The sequence below is a fragment of the Talpa occidentalis genome, unplaced genomic scaffold (assembly GCF_014898055.3).
Source record: "Talpa occidentalis isolate TD23 unplaced genomic scaffold, MPIMG_talOcc4v2.1 talOcc4.7, whole genome shotgun sequence".
Lineage (NCBI taxonomy): Eukaryota > Metazoa > Chordata > Mammalia > Eulipotyphla > Talpidae > Talpa > Talpa occidentalis.
Genome location: NW_023605083.1, coordinates 121,886,855 through 121,907,312, shown reverse-complemented (window position 1 = coordinate 121,907,312; position 20,458 = coordinate 121,886,855). Strand labels below are relative to the sequence as shown.

Sequence of the window (20,458 nt, the reverse complement as noted above, 5' to 3'; positions counted from 1 at the left end):
TTTCAAAAACTGAAAGATTTTTTTTTAAGATTTATTTATTTATGCATACAAGAACTGGGATACAGGCCAGAGGGGTGTGTGTATGGGGGATAGGGGTGGGAGAGGGTGAGAGGATTCACCAGAGACAGAGTGGGGAACAGAGCAGGCAGATTAACTGAAATACACTGCTGAGGGGAGCAGCGGGTGAGTCAGGAGAGGTCTCTTGTGCCATGTGGGTATCTCCCTGGCTGGGGATAGAACTTGTGCTGCAGTGGCTGTGGATAGCTTCATAGATTGTGTCTTAACCCCTTGCGCCACCAGGGAGGCCCTCAAAAACTGAAAGTTTTTTTAGTCACTATTATAGTGGCTGAAGTAGTAAATAGTTGCTATTTTATAAGTAAGTTAGTGCCCTTTTATGTCTAAATTAGCTGTTTGAGCTATAAATTACTTAATTCACTATTTTATAGGTAACATCCATTGGAATAATTGGCAGAATCATAATTCTAAACAGCAGAGACTTGTTTTCACAATCTGTCTATTGAGTTCCTTGTTCTTATAAAAGTGAAAATTCAGTGACCATTTTAATCAGTTCAGAAGTAGACAAGTCTGATTTGTTCAACTTTATTATAACGTATTTTGGTGTGCCTTCCTTGTATTACCCATTATCCTTAAGCCTATTGGCGTTTTGACCAATGTTTATACATTTTCCCCCCCTTTTTTTGGTAGAAAAAGAGATTCTTCTGAATACTAGCCCTTTCTCCAGAGCTGCCTTTCTCCCCAAAAGCAGGTTGTTTTAAATTATAGGAAAGGTCCAGATTTTCTGTGCGAGTCTTTCACTTAGCCCAGGAGCTTGGAGAGGGGAAGAGGTTCTGGGATATATGTCTGTTGTTTTTGTTACTTTTGTTACTTTCACTATGATGTGTAGCATGTTAATGATTTTAATACAGTCCCTGACATTTCATTTCCTATTACATACTTAGAGAAGCAGATGTAATGAAAGAGCAATTTTTACCTAAAATTCTAAAGAGAAATGCCACTGCCATTTTGTATCAATAGCTTTTTAAAGAAGGTGACGGCCATCTTGAGTGGTTTTGTAAAAGTGGTGCTAATGTGTATAATCCTAAAATTTTCTTTTTTCTCCCTCCCCCTTTAACATTTGCTTTTCCTTTCACTGTTGTCAGTCACAACACGCTGCTCTTGAAACTCTCAGCTGGTCTTGACTCGTGAATTTACTTATGCTTTCACTCTTCTTTAATAAATACATTAATTGCAAGCAGTGAATTGAAAACAAGACAAAAAAATCGACCATTAGTGATTGGACAGTTTCTTACTTTGTGTTACATTTAACTGTTCTTTTGACAGCCCAGTTTTTAAAGCCAGGTTCGTATGGAAATGCTTTCACTCCACTTGCACTGCTTTTGGAAATAGCATACTGCTTCATCTGTCTGTTTATTTTAGTGCATTCATAATATAACACAGTCAGCATAATGTCTCATCTCCACTTAGCCTAAGATTGAGTTTTCTTACTTAAAAAAGGGGGGGCAACAATTTTTGTCAGCATGATTTAGTACTCTAAATCTTTGTACTAAGTGTAGTTATACTACTAGTCTGTTAAAAGACTAAACAGTAATTTAATCAACCACATGTTCTTAGAGTCATTCTGCTATCCTTGTCTTTTCCATAGTTATTCAGTTGTAGGAGTTATGATATACAATAAGAACTTTGTGTACAGGTAAGTTAATGTTCTTGGTAGCATAATAAAGGCCCTTTACCTTTTCTGCTAACATTAATTGTTATTAAGACTTAATTTTTTTATAATAATTTATAAATAATCATTAAGTACAAATTAAGGGGATGCTTTTCCTGATCATTCATTTGGGAGGAGAGAAGGGCAGAAGAGACTTCAATGTGAACTAAGTCTTATAATGTATAGTAACATGGAAGTCATCATTTGGGATTACATAAAAATTTGTACTTTCTAATTCTTTTAGTTCCTAGCAAAAGGGAGGGGATTTCTTTTGTGCATTAATGACTTTTAATATATTTGTACTTAAAATGTTTTAGACAAGTTCATTATTGTTTGCCTCATTTGTGTTTTAAAAAAATATCCTGATCTTCCCCCAGTTTTCTAATTTGCATGCTTTCATAAACTTATAGAAGGGAGTTGTCCATTAAAAAACTATAAAACAGGGCATTGGACAGTTCTAATCTTGTAACTTCCTGTCAGAGGCGATAATAGTAAAATAATTTTTTTCTTCTCTCTATAACTCCAAAAAATATTTAACATTGAATATGGAGCTGGAAGATTAAAAGCAGTTTACTATAAAATGTTTGATTTTAATTTGGAGATTTATGGTTTTGTTAGCTTTATAAATTGATTTTGTCAGATTTTGGTGATACCAGATTAATACTATAAATTGATTTTAATGTGTATAGAATGCTTTGTGGTTACAATTTTAAAGTTTTCTTTTGGCTTTGTCTCCACAGTATTTGTAAAAACTAAAGAATTGGTCAAAGGTTTGCAGGGGCTTCTAAGATCTTGAACCCTTTAGACAAAAGCTGACATTTAATTGTTGTTTCTGGTGTCTTTTCATACAATTTACATTGTAATACCTTTTTCCAGTGTGCTCCTAGGAAGATGAGACATTATGTATATTGGTTTTTCCCCCCTACATGCACTAATGGTTCTTTACTGTTAACTTATTGCTAGGCCTGTTTCATTCTAACATTTTAGCATTTTTGTTAGATTACATGTTGAAATGCATCACTCAGTCTGTGCTTGAGCTCATTTTATTTTTCTGTTTAATCAATTTAATTTGTTTTACTAACCTCACTGTTTTTTCAGTTTAATATTGGCTGCATGCTAATTAAATATTTATATTTTATATATATATATTAAAAAACCAATCAAGTCTAGCCTGGATTTTGCTCTGATTGTGTTTTCATTTCTATGGGGGGGGGTAGACTTACACTTACAACTTACTTTGTATCATGAAAGCCTGACACATAAATAAAATAACTAAACATGTAGATTTTCTTTTCAAAAAAAAAACAAAAAAAAAACTTAAAGTGGTGCTGTCTAGGTGGTGAATATGATTGTATAAAAACCTTGATTTTATGCTTTTTAATGTTAGTTTTAAACTTCATGAATGTATTCTTCCCCCTTTTCCCCTTCCCTTTTCCCTCCTTTTTAAAGTGTTATATACAAAAAGTTGCCCAGCACACCATCAAAAAGGACCCTTATCCCATATATAATAGTAGCTAGCATTTCTTTTTACATTAATGTCCCTTTTATTGGGCACATTTACCCTGTTATTAGCACCTTTTTGCATGCATATATGTAGAATTATCTCTTGTTCATCACTTGTTTAAATGTCACTAGGAGGGAAGAATATATTATTGGAATATTTTTGGTTTGTCTCTCTGTTCTGTCTGTCAGGATAATATTGGACATCGCTTACTCCAGAAACATGGGTGGAAGCTGGGCCAGGGATTGGGAAAATCTCTTCAGGGTAAGTTTTTTAAATGTACAAAAGAAAGAAAGAAAAATAATACTTCTAATGCAGATCTTGTAACTGAATATATTTGTCTTTTGTTAATGTTTGGGTTTTTTCCCTTGCCTTTCTCCCCCTAGAATAGTTTATTTTTCCTATAAGTGCGTTTCAAGTCACTATTAAGCCAATAATTTGCAAGAGTAAGCTGCTGTGTCATGAAAACTTTCTGATCAAATGTTTGTGTGCAGCTCAACCTGTTTTAAATGTTTTTGGTGGAAGGTGATGCGTGGGAGGTAACAGAATTACCTAGTATCAGAGTGTGTTTTGTTTGTGACATTTGATGATATTATATTGTGGCTTCAGTATCATAAAGAAAACCATACAACAGCAGTTTGATTTTTGCCATAGGAAATTCTCCTTGAAGCTGTTGCTTGCCCTCCTTTTCTCTGCAGTCAGAATCCACTCAGTAGTAGAAAAATTAACCAACAGTGGAAGCAAAGGTTTCTTCCTAGGGCTCTTTGAGCAGAGAGGCCATTTCTCAGTTTCAGATCAGGCTCTGGAAATTGTATGACTTTAGTGTTCCATTGCATTTTATTTTTTCTTTTAACTATAATAATCATTTGGATAAAAATTAAATACCAGCATTTTTGCTTCCAAGTTCTTACTGGTTTGGAAAACAATTCCATTCACCTTTTTAATCTCTCTTACATTCAAGAACTACCATTTATTTACTCTTTGCAGAGTAATGCTACCTCATAAATGATGAGACTCATTGCACTTTCTATATCTGGCCATGGAGGGTCTTACTATTTAAAGGGATTTTTTAGGGAGAGGTATACTTGGTTGACTAATTGTTTGAATTTTGTAAATTTCTATATATTTTTTTAATATACCGCCTTTATTGAGGGTGACCAAAAACAAAAAACAAAAAAAAACCAAACATGTGAAAACCCAGGGTGCCAGAAATATAAACTCAGTTTATTAAAGTTCAAGCTTGTCCAGACCCTGGTCACAAATCCTACTGAGGTGTAGTGACCACCAAGTTAGGGAGAGGGAAGTAGGAGTGAGGTCATAAAAAAGAGTGGTACCTCACTATGGTACCTCCACCTTCCCAGTGACATAAGGACATACCAGGTGCTGTCCCTTTGACCCTCACCCCACCCCTGGCCAGACTTTGAAAGCCAGTGCCAAATGGTTTTACCTTCCCTTTACTGCATCCTTACTTGCTCAGGCTTCTAGCCTTACTCTTCTCTTTCTTCACATTCTTCTGTGTGACTAGTAGCAGGTTAGGATCTGTAGAAGATGTAGTGAGCTTGGGGGCCAGGGTAGGTGCAGGGTTCAAGATGGGGTGAAGGGAAGGACAGACGAGCTGTCCAAGGCCCCTCCTCTTTTCATGGGATCCCAAATTGTACAATCAGATCCTTTAACGGCCACACAGATCTGAGAAAGTAGGCATAACCACTATCCTGGAGACCTGCTGCAAGTTGGAGGATTCACTGACCAGCATTTGGTGGGGCCGGCTGGTGACAGATGGCTAAGGTGGCAGCTTCTTCTGGTGGCTCAGGCTGCTGCTCAGCATGGCCACACAGGCTATCTTGCCCGGTCCCTGTACTCATGCTCCTTCCATGCTCTGGGAGTCTGCAGCAGATATATCAATGATCTTGCTGGCTGTGTTGGCAAGGGTGGAGGAGAGCAGGGCCTGCTATTTGTGCAAGCAGAAGGCAAGGTGGTCAGGCTCAGCTCTGGGGGGCTACTAGGCAGCTGTAGCTCTGGGTCCTGTTCTGAGTCATCATTCTCACTGTAATTGCACCCCATGACTGGGGGTGAGTGGTGTGCAGAGACCCTTTGCAGGAGGGATGGTGTATATTAGGAGCCCTTCCGGTCGCATGGATTTCCACAATTTAAATGGGAAGTAAAGTGTGTATGTGTTAATAGGCACAATCAGGATGTTAAGCAGGATGTTTCAATCTTTAAAATCTTAGTTTTTTATTTTATTTATTTTTAAAGATTTATTTACTTATGCATACAAGAGCTGGACCAGAGGTGTGGGGTTGCAGGGGAGGTGAGAGGATTCACCAGAGACAGAGTGGGGAGCAGAACTGGCAGATTGACTGAAATACCCTGTTGAGGGGAGCAGTGGATGAGACAGGAGAGGTCTGCTGCACCATGTAGGTTAGCTCCCTGGCTGGGGATTGAACTCATGCTGCAGTGGCTGCTGATTGCTTCATAGTGCTGAGACTTAACCCCTTGTATCATCAGGGAGGCCCCTAAAATCTTAGCTTTTTAAATTATACTTGTATAAATTATATTCATTGGTAACAGAGAAGATGGTCAATAAATATATTTTAAATTAATATTACCTACTCTTTGGGGAAGTTAAATTTGATTACAATTAAACTTGTTTTCCCAGTGGTACAAGAGCTCATTGCAAACAATATAAAGAATGCAATTAAGAACAATTTATTTGGCATAGGTGATAGATATTTGTAAGAGTCAAGAGGGTAACCAAGACTGAAATAGAAATGACTTTTTGATAGAATTTGCCCCAGTGATTTTCATAGTTCTAAGTGTTGGATTGAATTGTATGGGGAGTAATGGCTCAGAAGGTCTGAAGTCTGTATTTGATCTTTTCCTACTATTTAAAACTGACTTTCCTATTCAGAGATACTGGGGAACATTGTTGATTGTTACTCTTTGTTACAAGGGAGTAGAATTAGGGACACTTCACAGTGGCTAGCAAATCTGTTTGACTTCCAGATTTTTCATTGTAAACATCAGAGCCATTCAAGCACAATTAGAACCTACCTAGAGAGAGAAAGGAGAGGTGAATGGATACTCATGGTGGGGGGTGAATGATGGAATATTTAAATTATTATCTTATTCTAAGAATACTTTAGAATTTTGGTTCTCTTTAAACTTTGTGTTCCTAGAAAAGAAGAATTAGACTATATTTTACCTCAGTCTTCACAGTAATGTGCATATAATAAATCACTCATTAACGTCATCAATCACTTATTAAATTCATTACAAGGAAATGAATTTCCTACTCTCCTACCCCATTGTAATTTTGGTAAAAAATGAGTAACATAAAACTACCATCTTAGCCCTTTTAAGTTGTTGTGCAAAGGCTGTCTTTTAAATGGCTAGTATCGTGTCTTTATCCTTTTTTTTTTAATTATTCCTTTATTGTAAGATTTTTATTTTATTTGTTTTTGCATAGAAGAACTGTGGTGTAGGCCAGAGATGCGGGGGGTGAGAGGAGGATTCACCAGAGACAGAGTGGGGAGCAGAACAGGCAGATCCACTGAAATACGCTGCTGAGGGGAATATGGGCCAAACAGCAGAGTTCTGCTATGCCAGCCATGTGGGTCAGCTCCCTGGCCAGATAGCTTTGCAGCAAGAGGGCTGTGGTGGTAGTGCCAAGACTTAACCCCTCGGTCACCAGGGAGGCCCCCTATGTCTTTATGCTTTAAAAAGAGTGGAACCTTATTGTCAATAGTAAGGGTCAAATTTTACTGTCTTTATTTTTCAGTTTCAGATTAAACACTGTTTAATTCTTGTTTCTCTTACATAGCTCTTTCTGTAATAGCCACATGATTTGACCTAGAATATAGCTACGCTTACTGGCTATATTCATGACAGATTTTTTTCATTGTAGCAAAACTTTACTATAAATAAACACTGAAGCTCAGTTGCTCTGGTAAAAAAATAATGCCTCCTTAGTATTTTTTTTTTTTTTTTTTTTTTTTTTTATAGAGGCATGCTTTATTTATTTGTTTTGCTGGTTTGTTTGTTTGTTTTTTTGTTTATACATGCACTGGGTACAGTCAGAAGCGCGGGAGGGTGAGAGAATTCACCAGAGCCAGAGCGGGGAGCAGAGCAGGCAGAAGGACCGAAGTACACTGCTGAGGGGAGCAGCGGGCGGCAGGAGAGGTCTGCGCGCCATGTGGGACCCTCCTCTGGTGGCCGGGGAGCAGCCGGGGATCGAACCGGCGCCGCAGAGGCCGCGCGCAGCTTCGCAACCCAGCGCTCAACCGCTGCGCCACCGGGGAGGCCCATGCCTCCTTAGTATTACATAGACTAATCTCTGCATGTAATTTCTAGGTTCATGACTTTGTAAGTTTTATATTTACTAGTTTATTGTCAATTTTCATTTCTACTTTTCATTTGACTTTAGGACTAACACCTCAATATGCAGTTCTGTGCTAAAATTTAAACCCGATCTCTTTAGAATTTTTTGTTAAAGTTTAAAAATTATTTCAACCCAAGCAAGAGTCTTATAAACCCAGCTCTGGTGCTACAGTTCATATTTCTTGACACTGGAGAGACTGGGAAAATGGGCACACTGAGTCTGGAACAAAATTTCTATCTTTGAATAGAAAATTGTAAGATGGGTTTATTTTTGTTCTCAAACTCATTAGTCCCCTTTTGTTCTTCCTTAGTGTTTATTAAAATATTTCAAAAGCTAAAAATATAAGAACTTTTATTGCATGTGGCAGATAAGTGATTGTTCATATTAAAACAAAAGACCTATAGAAAAGATAGGTTGACAAAGTTTCTGAAGGAAAGAAAGGCCTGCTGATGAGAAATATTATTGACAGTTGCTTATTATAGAGCAGTGAATGTGTTTAATTTGGAATAAAGCCACCATAAATGATGATATTTTATGACAGTTGGACAGGATTTGGTTCTTGAAATTATTTTATAATTTTGCTTTGAAATGGAATGAAATGTGGCTCAAGATCTTTATTTCACTCTGGAATATGTTTAATCAGTAGGTATATCACAGAAGTGATGCCTGAGCTTCCTTTGTTTATATTGTACAGGAACTATTTGATGATTTATTATTTTTTTAAAGATTTATTTATTGATTGATTGATTTTTTATTGATTTATACATACATACATACAAGCACTGGGTACAGTCAGAAGCACGGGAGGGTGAGAGAATTCGCCAGAGCAGGCAGAAGGACTGAAGTACACTGCTGAGGGGAGCAGCGGGTGGCAGGAGAGGTCTGCACGCCATGTGGGACCCTCCTCGGTGGCCGGGGATCGAACTGGCGCTGCAGAGGCTGCAGGCAGCTTCGCAACCCAGCGCTCAACTGCTGCGCCACCAGGGAGGCCCGATTTATTATTTTTTTGGTCACAAAAAAATTTAGTACCTGAAGTCACGTTATAAAATCTGTAAAATGTTATATAAATGCTTATTGTTATTAATATCTCTGTTGTACAGTATATATTGCATAGAATTGAAGATAATCCGTCTTAGGTCTTAGTTAGAAATCTAAGTGTCATAAAAATAAAGCAGAGGAGCCCCCTGGTCTTATCTATTTCCCAGCATTTGTAACTAGTAGTAGCTAATATGCTTAATACTGCTAGATACTGACTTCAAGATCTGTGCTTTTAATGCTGTCTATGTTTTAGGTCTCATAGCCCCCTAATTATGGTAACTGTTTTACTAATTTTGAGTATATTAGTTATTTCACCTTCTGAACCTAACTTAGAATATCTAAAAAGAGCCTCAATTACTTACCAGTAGTGTTGGAATAAGTGGATAGCAACCCAGAAAAAGAAGTTGGAACTCTATTGTCATATCTTAACCAAAGTATATCCCAAATGAATAAAATATTTAAATGTAAAAGAATGAAGTGGTAAAATCATTGGTATGAACAATTAGATAATTACATTTGTAAAAATAATCTTGGAATGAGCAAAACTAAGTTTAACCCCAAACTGAGAGACCATTAAAAAAAGATGAATTTGGCTATATTGCATCATAAACAAATTTTTAAAAATAACAAACTGGGGAAATATCCGTAATAGCTCATCACAAAGGACAAATTTCCTTTATGCATTTATCAGTAAATGAAAGACTTACAGCAACTAAATAGAAAAAGGGAAATGATGTGAACAGTTTACAAAAAAGTAATGCAAAAGGCCTTTAAGCATGAAAATACTTTCAAACTTTCTTATATTAGAGATATGTATGGTAAATGACCATGAGAAATCATTTTCTACTTGTTGAATTGGAAAAGGTAAAAAGAAATTAGTTCAGATTTTGGGAAAACAGGTACTTATCGCCAGTACCAATATAAATTTGTAAAACCATATGAGTAATAATTTGATTAAAGTGTGTGTATTCTTGGATCCAGCAATTATTTCTAATTATCTTTAACTTAGTTTTGAAATGTTGTTAATATGTAAGCATCTTTCCCAAAGTTCTTCTGGTTGCGCCAATGATAGCTCTAGATTTCTCACATATCTTCCTTAAAATGTTGAATTAGATTTTTGAGATTGAAACAAACATTCTATTTTTTTATTATTTTTTAAAAGATTTATTTATTTAAGCATACAAGAGCTGGAGTGCAGGCCAGAGGTGTGAAGGGTGAGAGGATTCACCAGAGACAGAGTAGGGAGCAGAACAGGAGAATCTACTGAAATACACTGCTGAGGGGAGCAACAGGCGAGACAGGAGAGGTCTGCTGCACCAAATGGGTCATCTCCCTGGCCAGGGATCGAACTTGTGATATGGATAGCTTCATAGTGCTGAGACTCAACCCCTTGTGCCACCAGGGAGATCCCTGCATTCTATTTAAAATCATTAACTGAAAAATGTGTTGAGAGGTGAACCTATGCATTTCACTGAAACATTTAAATATTAAAAGTGATTATTTTGTGGTTTTTGCCTGTGCATTTATGTTTGAATTTGGTTGACTATGCAGAGAAAAATCTTTGTAAAGGCAGACACTAAAAGGAAACTGAGTTACATTTTTACTTTGTTTTTTAAATTTGATATGATATATTTGTATTACTGTTAAAATACAGAAAATATTTTTTTAAAGATTCAGTGTGTGCTGAATCAGAGCAGTAGAGTTGGGTATATTTTTTGGTTTTATTTTGTCCCCGTCCCTCGTGCCTCTCTAGTTTCAGTTAGCAAATAAGTAGTACATGTAGTCGGGGAAGGCCTATTGTAGCTAACCCCACAGCAATCCTGACACTACATTTTATGACTGAAGAAAAGCTAGACTTGAATTGCTGTAGAATAGAAATATGTAATGTTACAATTTAGACTTTACTGTCAAATTAGAATATTGATTTTTTTTTTTTCAAAAGATTTATTTATTTATTTATACAAGTACTGGGTACAGTCAGAAGCGTGGGAGGGTGAGAGAATTCACCAGAGCCAGAGGGGAGAGCAGAGCAGGCAGACTGACGAAGTACACTGCTGAGAGGAGCAGTGGGCGGCAGGAGAGGTCTGCGTGCCATGTGGGACCCTCACTGCGGCTGGGGATCGAACCGGTGTTGGAGAGGCTGTAGGCAGCCTCGCAACCCAGCGCTCAACCACTGCGCCACCGGGGAGGCCCTAGAATATTGATCTTTTAAAACTTTACCAACTTCCTAAGAAAAATTATTCTTTGGTCGAGAGAAAAACCTTCCTTTAATATAGTGACTTACATGCATTTTCTAGATAGGTTTTTGCAAAAGCTAAGTTATTGTCCTTTTACCTTGCTTTCTCTTTGAAATTTGTTTTTCTTTGGGAAGAGGAAACAACACATTCACTATATATTGTGTGTCAAATATTGATCTAGAATATATCTTTTTGCAGTTTCATTTAATTAAATAGGTATTACACTCATTTTATAAATGAAACAATTTTGTTTTTTTGGGGGGTAGGTTTTTTATTTAAATATTTTATTTTATATAATTCTTACATCTTTTTTCTTTTTTTATCATAAATGTGTTTTTTTAATAAATTTTATTTTTACATTCCCCATACAATTGCAACCCCCTTATTTTGACCCCAATCCCTCCCCGCTCCCCACCCCCCATAGAGTGTCTCTGGTTATAGTTTTTTGTTGATTTTGATTTTCACTTTCTTATAGTTATTCATTTTCCTGGTCCCTTATTTAAGTTTTCTAGATTCCTGCTATGAGTGAGACCATCCGGTATTTTTCTTTTTCTTTCTGGCTTATTTCACTGAGCATGATCCCTTCCAGCGCCATCCATGTTGCTGCAAATTGCATGTGTTTATCTTTTTTGAATGCTGAGTAATATTCCATGGTGTATATGTACCACATCTTCTTGATCCAGTCATCTATTTTTGGGCATTTGGGTTGTTTCCAAAGCTTAGCTATTGTAAACAGTGCTGCTATACACATAGGGGTGCAGGTGCTCTTTGGAATTGATGTTTCTGTGTCCTTTGGGTAAATACCTAGGAGTGGAATTGCTGGATCATATGGAAGCTCTATGTTTAGTAGGTCCAGAAATCTCCACACAGCTCTCCATAGTGGTTGGACCAGTTTGCACTCCCACCAACAGTGCAGAAGAGTTCCTTTTTCTCCACACCCTCGCCAACATTTGTTGTTGCTAGTTTTTTTAATATGTGCCATTCTCACTGGTGTAAGATGGTATCTCATGGTAGTTTTGATTTGCATTTCCTTGATTACAAGTGACATTGAACATTTTTTCATATGCCTGTTGGCCATTTGCATTTCCTCTTCAGAGAAGTTTCTTTTTAGCTCTTCTGCCCATTTTTGGACAGGATTATTTTCTTTGTTGTTGTTGAGTCTCATCAGCTCTTTGCAGATTTTTGTGATCAGTCCTTTATCATAAGTGTTGTGTGAAAAATGTTCTCCCAGTTGGTGGGGTTTCTCTTTGTTTTTGTTATTGTCTCTTTTGCTGTGCAGAAGCTCTTTAATTTGATGTAGTCCCAGCTGTTTATCTTTGCCTTCACTATCACTGCTTTGGGTGATGTGTCTGTAAAGATGTCTTTGATGTGCATATCACGTAGTGTTTCACCTATATTTCCTTCTATGTATTTTATGGTTTCAGGTCTTATGTCTAGTTCTTTAATCCATTTTGAGTTGATTTTTGTGTATGGTGTGAGGTAGTGGTCAAGCTTCATTCTTTTGCATGTAGCGACCCAGTAAATGAAACAATTTTGGAAGATCATACAACTACTTACTGAGTCTCTGCCACTTAAATATAAGCCTGACTTTGGAAGTCAGTGTTTCTACATTTATATCTTTTCCCTTCTCAGAAAAAGCTGTCAGCTGAGCTTTTAACTGTTAACTAAGAGTAGCTGGAGGAGGATAACAGACAAGTAATACCTCCAAATCATAAAGGTATGGATTGTTGGAAAGGTTTACTTATGCACAGAACTGGAACGGAATTTGTAGCCATAATGGCCTCTGTTCCCTGCTAATTAAATCACCTTGCAGTCTATACAGTTGCCAAAGGCAAGCATAATTTGAGTAATACATGTATCAAATTAAGTAAGATATGGATTCTAGAAAATCTTAGTGAAATTTAGTTAATATAAACGAAAAGGATGAAACCCAGTTAGTAAACAAAATTAGAATTGACAGTCTACAGTAAGAGGTCTAGGTATTATTTTTTTTTTTTTTTTAATTTTTTTTTTTTTTTATATAGACGCATGTTTTACTTATTTATTTATTTGTTTGTTTTGTTTATACATGCACTGGGTACAGTCAGAAGCGCGGGAGGGTGAGAGAATTCACCAGAGCCAGAGCGGGGAGCAGAGCAGGCAGAAGGACCGAAGTACACTGCTGAGGGGAGCGGGGCTGCAGGAGAGGTCTGCGCGCCATGTGGGACCCTCCTCCAGTGGCCGGGGAGCAGCCGGGGATCGATCCGGCGCTACAGAGGCTGCGGGCAGCTTCGCAACCCAGCGCTCAACCGCTGCACCACCGGGGAGGCCCAGGTCTAGGTATTATTAAGGAGGAAAGTGTAGGTATTCTCAAAAACAGGAGATACCAATGCATATATAGGGGGATAACAATTGTCAGAGAGTAAGCATGACTGGACCAGAGAATGCCCACATAGCACTGGATTTCATACATGTTTTTAGGGGAAGATTATTTCCCCAAATTTTTTAAAATGTTGAACCGTCATATATTAAAGGGTGGGGGGATGTAGAACTCAGTTGTTTTGGTTGAAGTAGTGTTTTAGGTCTCCAGCAGTAGACTTAATTAAAAGGTATAATAGAAATTTGATTAGAATATATACAATTTTAGTATTAATATTGAGTGTTTGCTGAGTGCTAAGCACTTAGTATCTCATTTAATTCTTCTTTTCTAAAGACTTATTTATTTATGCATACAAGAACTGGGATATAGGTGTGGGGTGAGAGGAGTCACCAGAGACAGAGTGGGGAGCAGAACAGGCAGATCTACTGAAATACATACACTGCTGAGGAGAGCAGCGGGAGAGACAGGAGAGGTAGGTAGACAGGAGAGGTTGTGCCATGTAGGTAGCTCCCTGGCTAGGCCAGGGATCGAACTCTTGCCTCAGTGGCTGCTGATAGCTTGATAGAGCTGTGTCTTTAATCCCTGTGCCACCAGGGAGGCCCTCATTTAATACTTATAACTATAAAATAAGTACTGTGATTTCCATTTTGCAGGGAAAACAGGCTTAGAGAAGTTTAGTAAGTTGCCTAAGAACAATATAAAATATACTGTATAAAAGTATAAAATTTAAACCTTGGTTTTTCTAATTCAAAAACTTGTACTTTTAATTACCACAATGAGTGTGAAATACTTCAATGCTGTTCCCATTTGGAACTTTATTCTAGAAGCCAAAGACAGTTTGATCAGAGAGGGTGTATAGACTTTTATATAGTAAGGAGATATTAAGGATAATTTAATATAAAATATGTTTCACAGATTAAGAAATTTAGGTTTAGGGATCCAAAATGTCTTAGTGCTGAAAGTCAACCCCAAATTCTCTGACTTATGATCTAGTTTTCCTTACAGTTATGCCAACCAGGACATTTGCAATAGAAGTAAAATACTATTCTGATCAAAAGGTATGTCAGAACACGATAGAAAACCATTTGCCTGGGTATGAATTGATAAGGACTTAGAATAGAGTGATAGCAATGGAAGTGGAAAGTAAGATATTCATGTACAGGATGATAAATTAAATCAACTGTCTGATTAGCAAGCCCTTATTCACTGGGTTTAGTGTTACTCCATTGTAATACCTACCATTTATTAAACATTTACTGAATGCTTGCACATGGATTATCTAATTTATATACTCTTTAAGATAGATAAGATTTGGGGCCTCCCCGGTGGCGCAGCGGTTGAGCGCTGGGTTGCGAAGCTGCCTGCGGCCTCTGCAGCGCCAGTTCGATCCCCGGCTGCTCCCCGGCCACCGGAGGAGGGTCCCACATGGCGCGCAGACCTCTCCTGTTGTGCCCGCTGCTCCCCTCAGCAGTGTATTTTGTCCGTCTGCCTGTTCTGTTCCCCGCTCTGACTCTGGTGAATTCTCTCACCCTCCCGCGCTTCTGACTGTACCCAGTGCTTGTATGAATAAATAAATCTTAAAAAAAAAAAATATGCAGGGTTGAAATATACAGTAGTTATTCTGACCAAAAAACTGGAGAGAGCTTTGACTGTGATATTTTTTCTTAGGGCACTTGAAGTTGTCATGTATATTACTTATGAATAATATAAATTTGTATAAATTCACTGAACTCGAGTGGAATGGGGGTCTCCCTGATGGCGCAAGGGGTTAAGACGCAGCACTATGAAGCTGTCCGCAGCCACTGCATCATGAGTTCAATTCCCAGCCAGGGAGCTACCCACATGGTGCAGCAGACCTCTGCTGGCTCTCCTGCTGCTCCCCTCAGCAGTGTGTTTCAGTCAATCTACCTGTTCTATTCCCTACTCTGTCTGGTGAATCTACCTGTTCTATTCCCTACTCTGTCTCTGGTGAATCCTCTCACTCCCCACACCTGTGGCCTGTACCCCAGTTCTTGTATACATACCTAAATAAATCTTTAAAACAAACAAACAAAAAAGACTGGATTAAGTGATGAGAAGCTTGGCCACATTTTAAAGGATGGTAGTTTCCAAGGAAAAAGAAAATACTGTAACTTCTGTCTCATTATAATTCCCTCCATTATTTTTTCTTATACTTTGTATTTCTCTCCTATGGCATTTTAAATATTCTGTCTTGTACAATTTATGTGTCTTTTCGCCTCATTAGACGCTAAACGCCTAAGTAAAAATGATTACTATGCATGTACTTGTTTTCTGTTGCTGCTTTCCTATGTCTTTTATTCTGCATACATTTATTGAATACTTAGAATTTGCCAGATTTATACTAAGCCTTAAGAGTTCAAGGATGAAAAAATAACCTATCTGTCTTCCAGGGCTGCTGTCTAAGAGGGAGACAAATATAACAAATAAAAGGAATACAGTATAATGATAACATATTTGTGAGGTTAAAAGTACAGTAGGGGATGGTCTCACTCATAGCAGGAATCTAGAAAACTTTAAATAAGGGACCAGGAAAATGAATAACTATAAGAAAGTGAAAATCAAAATCAACAAAAAACTATGAACCAGAGACACTCTATGGGGGATGGGGGGCGGGGAAGGGAGGGATTGGGGTCAAAATAAGGGGGTTGCAATTGTATGGGGAATATAAAAATAAAATTTATTTAAAAAAAAAGTACAGTAGGGGCTTTATAGAGAATAAGCAACTTAGAATTTCAACTTATTTCTTGAATATTTTAACAAGTGAGAAATAGAAGATTGTGAGAATAAGGAAGCAAGCAACTCTCTCACACCTGCCCAGCTATATTTGTTAGTAGATACATGGAATCTCCTCATTCTCTCATAAAGAACACACTTGTATTTTATTTTATTTTTTTTTTTTTATAGAGGCATGTTTTTCTTTATTTGTTTGTTTGCTTGTTTGTTTGTTTTGTTTATACATGCACTGGGTACAGTCAGAAGTGCGGGAGGGTGAGAGAATTCACCAGAGCCAGAGCGGGGAGCAGAGCAGGCAGAAGGACCGAAGTACACTGCTGAGGGGAGCAGCGGGCGGCAGGAGGGTCTGCGCGCCATGTGGGACCCTCCTCCGGTGGCCGGGGAGCAGCCGGGGATCGAACCGGCGCTGCAGAGGCCGCGGGCAGCTTCGCAACCCAGCGCTCTACCGCTTCGCCACCGGGGAGGCCCCCACACTTGTATTTTAAAGTGGGCCAAATTGCAAGCATAATAAAACAAAGTAAAAGTGGTTTTTTTTTGTTGGTTTATTTTTAAGATTTTATTTATTTATACAAGCACTGGGGAGCAGAATAGGCAGAAGGACAGAAATACACTGTTGAGGGGAGCAGTGGGCGAGACAGGAGAGGTCTGCCGCGCCATGTGGGACTCTCCCTGGCTGGCCGGGAATCGAACTGTCGCCATGGAGGCTGTGGATAGCTTCACAGCTGTGCTCATCCTGCTGCGCCACCGGGGAGGCCCAAAAGTGTTTTATAAGAAATTATTTTGTGGACCTCCCCAGTGGCGCAGTGGTTGAATGCTAGGTTGCGAAGCTGCCCGCAGCCTCTGCAGCACCTGTTCAACCCCCGGCCGCCATACGAGGGTCCCACATGGCGCGCAGACCTCTCCTGCCGCCCGCTGCTCCTCTCAGCAGTGTACTTCGTCACTCTGCCTGTTCTACTCTTCGCTCTGGCTTTGGTGAATTCTCTCACCCTCCTGTACCTCTGACTGTACCCAGTGCTTGTATAAATAAATAAATCTTTTTTTTTAAATTATTTTGTTAGAGAAAGACATTTTAAAAAGAAGATATTCAGGCCTCCCTGGTGGCACAAGGGGTTAAGCACCGCACTATGAAGCAATCCGCAGCCTCTACACACGAGTTTGATCCCCAGCCGGCCAGAGAGAAACCCACATGGCGAAGCAGACCTTTCCTGTCTCGCCCGCTGCTCCCCTCAGCAGTGTATTTCAGTTAATCTGCCAGTTCTGTTCCCCACTCTGGTGAATCCTCTCACCACCCGCATCTCTGGTCTGTACCCCAGCTCTTGTATGCATAATTAAATAAATCTTTAAGAAAAAAGAAGATATTCATTTAAAAATAACCATTAGAATTTGAAATAGTGGGATTATGCATTTAGAAAAGAGAACAAACATCTTTCATCTATAAATGTGGCTTACTCATTTTAGATTGTCTTTTTTCTCTGAGTCTTCCTGAAACTATGAAGTTGCTAACTACCAAGTGAGAATTACGGAGAAAATCCAGTGGGATCGCAAAAGGAAGGAACAAAGCAAAGAACATAGACTTTGGAGTAGAAATTGCAAACTCAAATGCTTTTTGGTCTAGGAAGTAACATAGGCAATTGAAGCCCACGGACTGTGCAATGGTAGGACGTAGTGTGAACTGTGTCTAAAGAGGAATACTGAACTGTGTCTAAAGAGGAATACTGCCACTCGGCCCTTGCTTATTGTTGCCATGTAGAAATATAGTCTCGGATGTTGCCAAAGCTTCTGAACTTCTTAATAGGAAACCAGAAGTCCAGATGTTTGGTGAAATTTTTCAGTTGTTAAATGTTGGCTCAATGTTTAAAATAAAATATGCACGAATCTAGGGCCTCCCCAGTGGCACAGCGGGTTGAGTACCGCGCTGTGAACCTGTCCGCAGCCTCTGAGGTGCCTGCGAGTTCAATTCCCGGTCAGCTTGCGGGAAACCCATACGGGCAGCAGACCTCTTCTGCCCCTTCCACTGCTCCCCTCAGCAGTGTCTTTGGTCCATCTGCCTGTTCTGCTCTCCTCTCTGTCTGGTGAATTCTCTCACCCTCCCAGGCCTCTGACCTGTGCCTCAGTTCTTGTATAAATAAATAAACCTTTTTTAAAAAAAAAAACTTGAAAAAAATATGCACGGTCTATATCTGACCTACAGGTTACCATTTTGTGACAATTTCATTTGGAAAAATGACCTGGATTTATTTATTTGAAGATTTATTTTTATTTATTTATGTATACAAGAACTGGGTTTTAGTGCCTCCCTAGGAGCGCAGGCGGTTGAGCACAGCACTGTGAAGCTATCCGCAGCCTCTGCAGCACCGGTTCAATCCCAGCCAGCTAGGGAGAATCCCACATGGCGAAGCAGACCTCTCCTGTCTCGCCTGCTGTTCCCCTCAGCAGTGTATTTCGTCAGTCTGCCTGTTCTGTTCCCCACTGTCTCTGGTGAATCCTCTCACCCTCCCGCGCATCTGGCCTGTACCCCAGCTCTTGTATAAATTTTTTAAAAAAAGAAAATCTTAAAAAAAAAAAAAAAAGAACTGGGTTATAGGCCAGATTTGGGATGAGAGGATTCACCAGAGACAGTGGGGAGCAGAACAGGCAGATCTGCTGAAATACTCTGCTAAGGAGAACAGCAGGGGAGACAGGAGAGGTCTGCTGCAGCAAGTGGATTAGCTTTCTGGCCATGTGGATTAGCTCCCTGGCCAGGGATTAAACTCAGGCTGCAGGGGCTGGTGATAGCTTGAGAGTGCTGAGACTTTAACCCTACACCACCAGGGACCCCCCCCAAAATGAAAGTTTTACAACTGGTTAAGTAGTATGACCTTGTTATGCTCTTAGTATGCCCAAATTTTGAAATGATTTGGGGGTTGTTTTGAGGATTAAACATTAGTAGATGGAGCAGCTTAGGTGTTTTCCATGGTCAGACTTGTAAGAATAGGAGCTATGTTTCCTGTATCATGAGCCTAACCTCTCTACCCAATGCTTTTCCTTTTGGATTTATGATTCTCAAACTTCAGTGAACAGATCCTTGGGTACTTAAAAATGTAAATTCCCAGCATGTCTGGGTAGAGTTCAGGAAGTTACATTTTAAACAAACTCCCCAGATTATTTGCTTTGAAATATATGGATAAAATAGGTTTCTAAGAAAATTGCCTTAATTACAGGAAGTAGGGTAGTGAGTGGTTCTTTTACTCATCCAAAATATATTTTTGTTCTTAATTAGTACAATGCTGTTTGTTTTTCTTACAGTCTTATCCTTAGCTTAATATACATTGCTTCCTATCTTATTACTTATGGACTTCTTGCTCTAGGTTAATTTGCATAATTAAAATGAAACGTTTATGTACCATGTGATTTCTTTTTTTTTTAAAGGTATTTTTTTTTTTTTATAGAGGCATGTTTTTATTTGTTTGTTTGTTTGTTTGTTTTGTTTATACATGCACTGGGTACAGTCAGAAGCGCGGGAGGGTGAGAGAATTCACCAGAGCCAGAGCGGGGAGCAGAGCAGGCAGAAGGACCGAAGTACACTGCTGAGGGGAGCAGCGGGTGGCAGGAGAGGTCTGCGCGCCATGTGGGACCCTCCTCTGGTGGCCGGGGAGCAGCCGGGGATCGAACCGGCGTCGCAGAGGCCGCGGGCAGCTTCGCAACCCAGCGCTCAACCACTGCGCCACCGGGGAGGCCCACCATGTGATTTCTTAGGCAAGAATGTGGAGTGTCCAAGAAACTCTAAATGGACAATATAGGGCATATAGTGATAGTGATTTCTTGGTAAGTAAAATAGCCCAGTCATTCAGAACTACTTGAATATATAGAAATTCTACTAGTTAGCCAAATACTTTCAAAGCTATATGGAATTATAGACTTTAGAACTGGAAAAGAAAATGTCTAGGGATGACCTGAGATTTCTGGACTTTTAGTAGAGGCTTCAAAGGAAATAAAGGGAGATTTTTGGTAATTTCAGCCTATTTGACTTTTTTAATTTACTCTTCACTCCATATGGATGTCATCATCACAAATTTGAAGTATGTAGAATAGTATCTTACTCTTCCCAATGGTAACAGTAAAATAGCAAACATTTTGACCATGTTGTTTAGGCTAAACTTACTTTCTCAGATGATTTGTACTATATGTTTAATTTGGAGGTATTGCTAAAATTATGCTTCTTTAAGTCATTCTTTTGGCTTGCATTTAATATTTGTATTACATTGCTTCCAAATTCCCTCTTCTCTCATTTTGCTAATGGAATGTTATTTGGGGAGGGTTTTAGGGTAATATTTAGTTTTTGAGCCTGGATAATGGTTTTTCTCCATCTGTAAGTAGAGTGGTTTCATTATCACCAAGTTGTATGTAAAACATTAGAATTCATCACAGCTTCTGTTTTAGAGTGTCTTATTTTAAGGCATTTCTTTTCAAAAATGCAAAATTTGGA

The 20,458-nt window shown here is 38.8% G+C and overlaps 1 protein-coding gene across 3 annotated transcripts in view; it reads left to right on the top strand.

Annotated features, from left to right (window-relative positions):
• Positions 1 to 20,458, top strand: part of GPATCH8 (G-patch domain containing 8) — an 89,678-nt gene that overhangs the window by 25,451 nt on the left and 43,769 nt on the right. Inside the window, exon 3 of one of the 3 annotated variants that reach the window (XM_037494773.2) lies at positions 3,419 to 3,491. In XM_037494773.2, the coding sequence (XP_037350670.1) occupies positions 3,419 to 3,491 (73 nt within the window). Of the gene's footprint in view, positions 1 to 3,418; positions 3,492 to 20,458 lie in introns of those variants that run through there. The other 2 variants (XM_037494777.2, XM_054689369.1) reach the window with 2 other exon arrangements.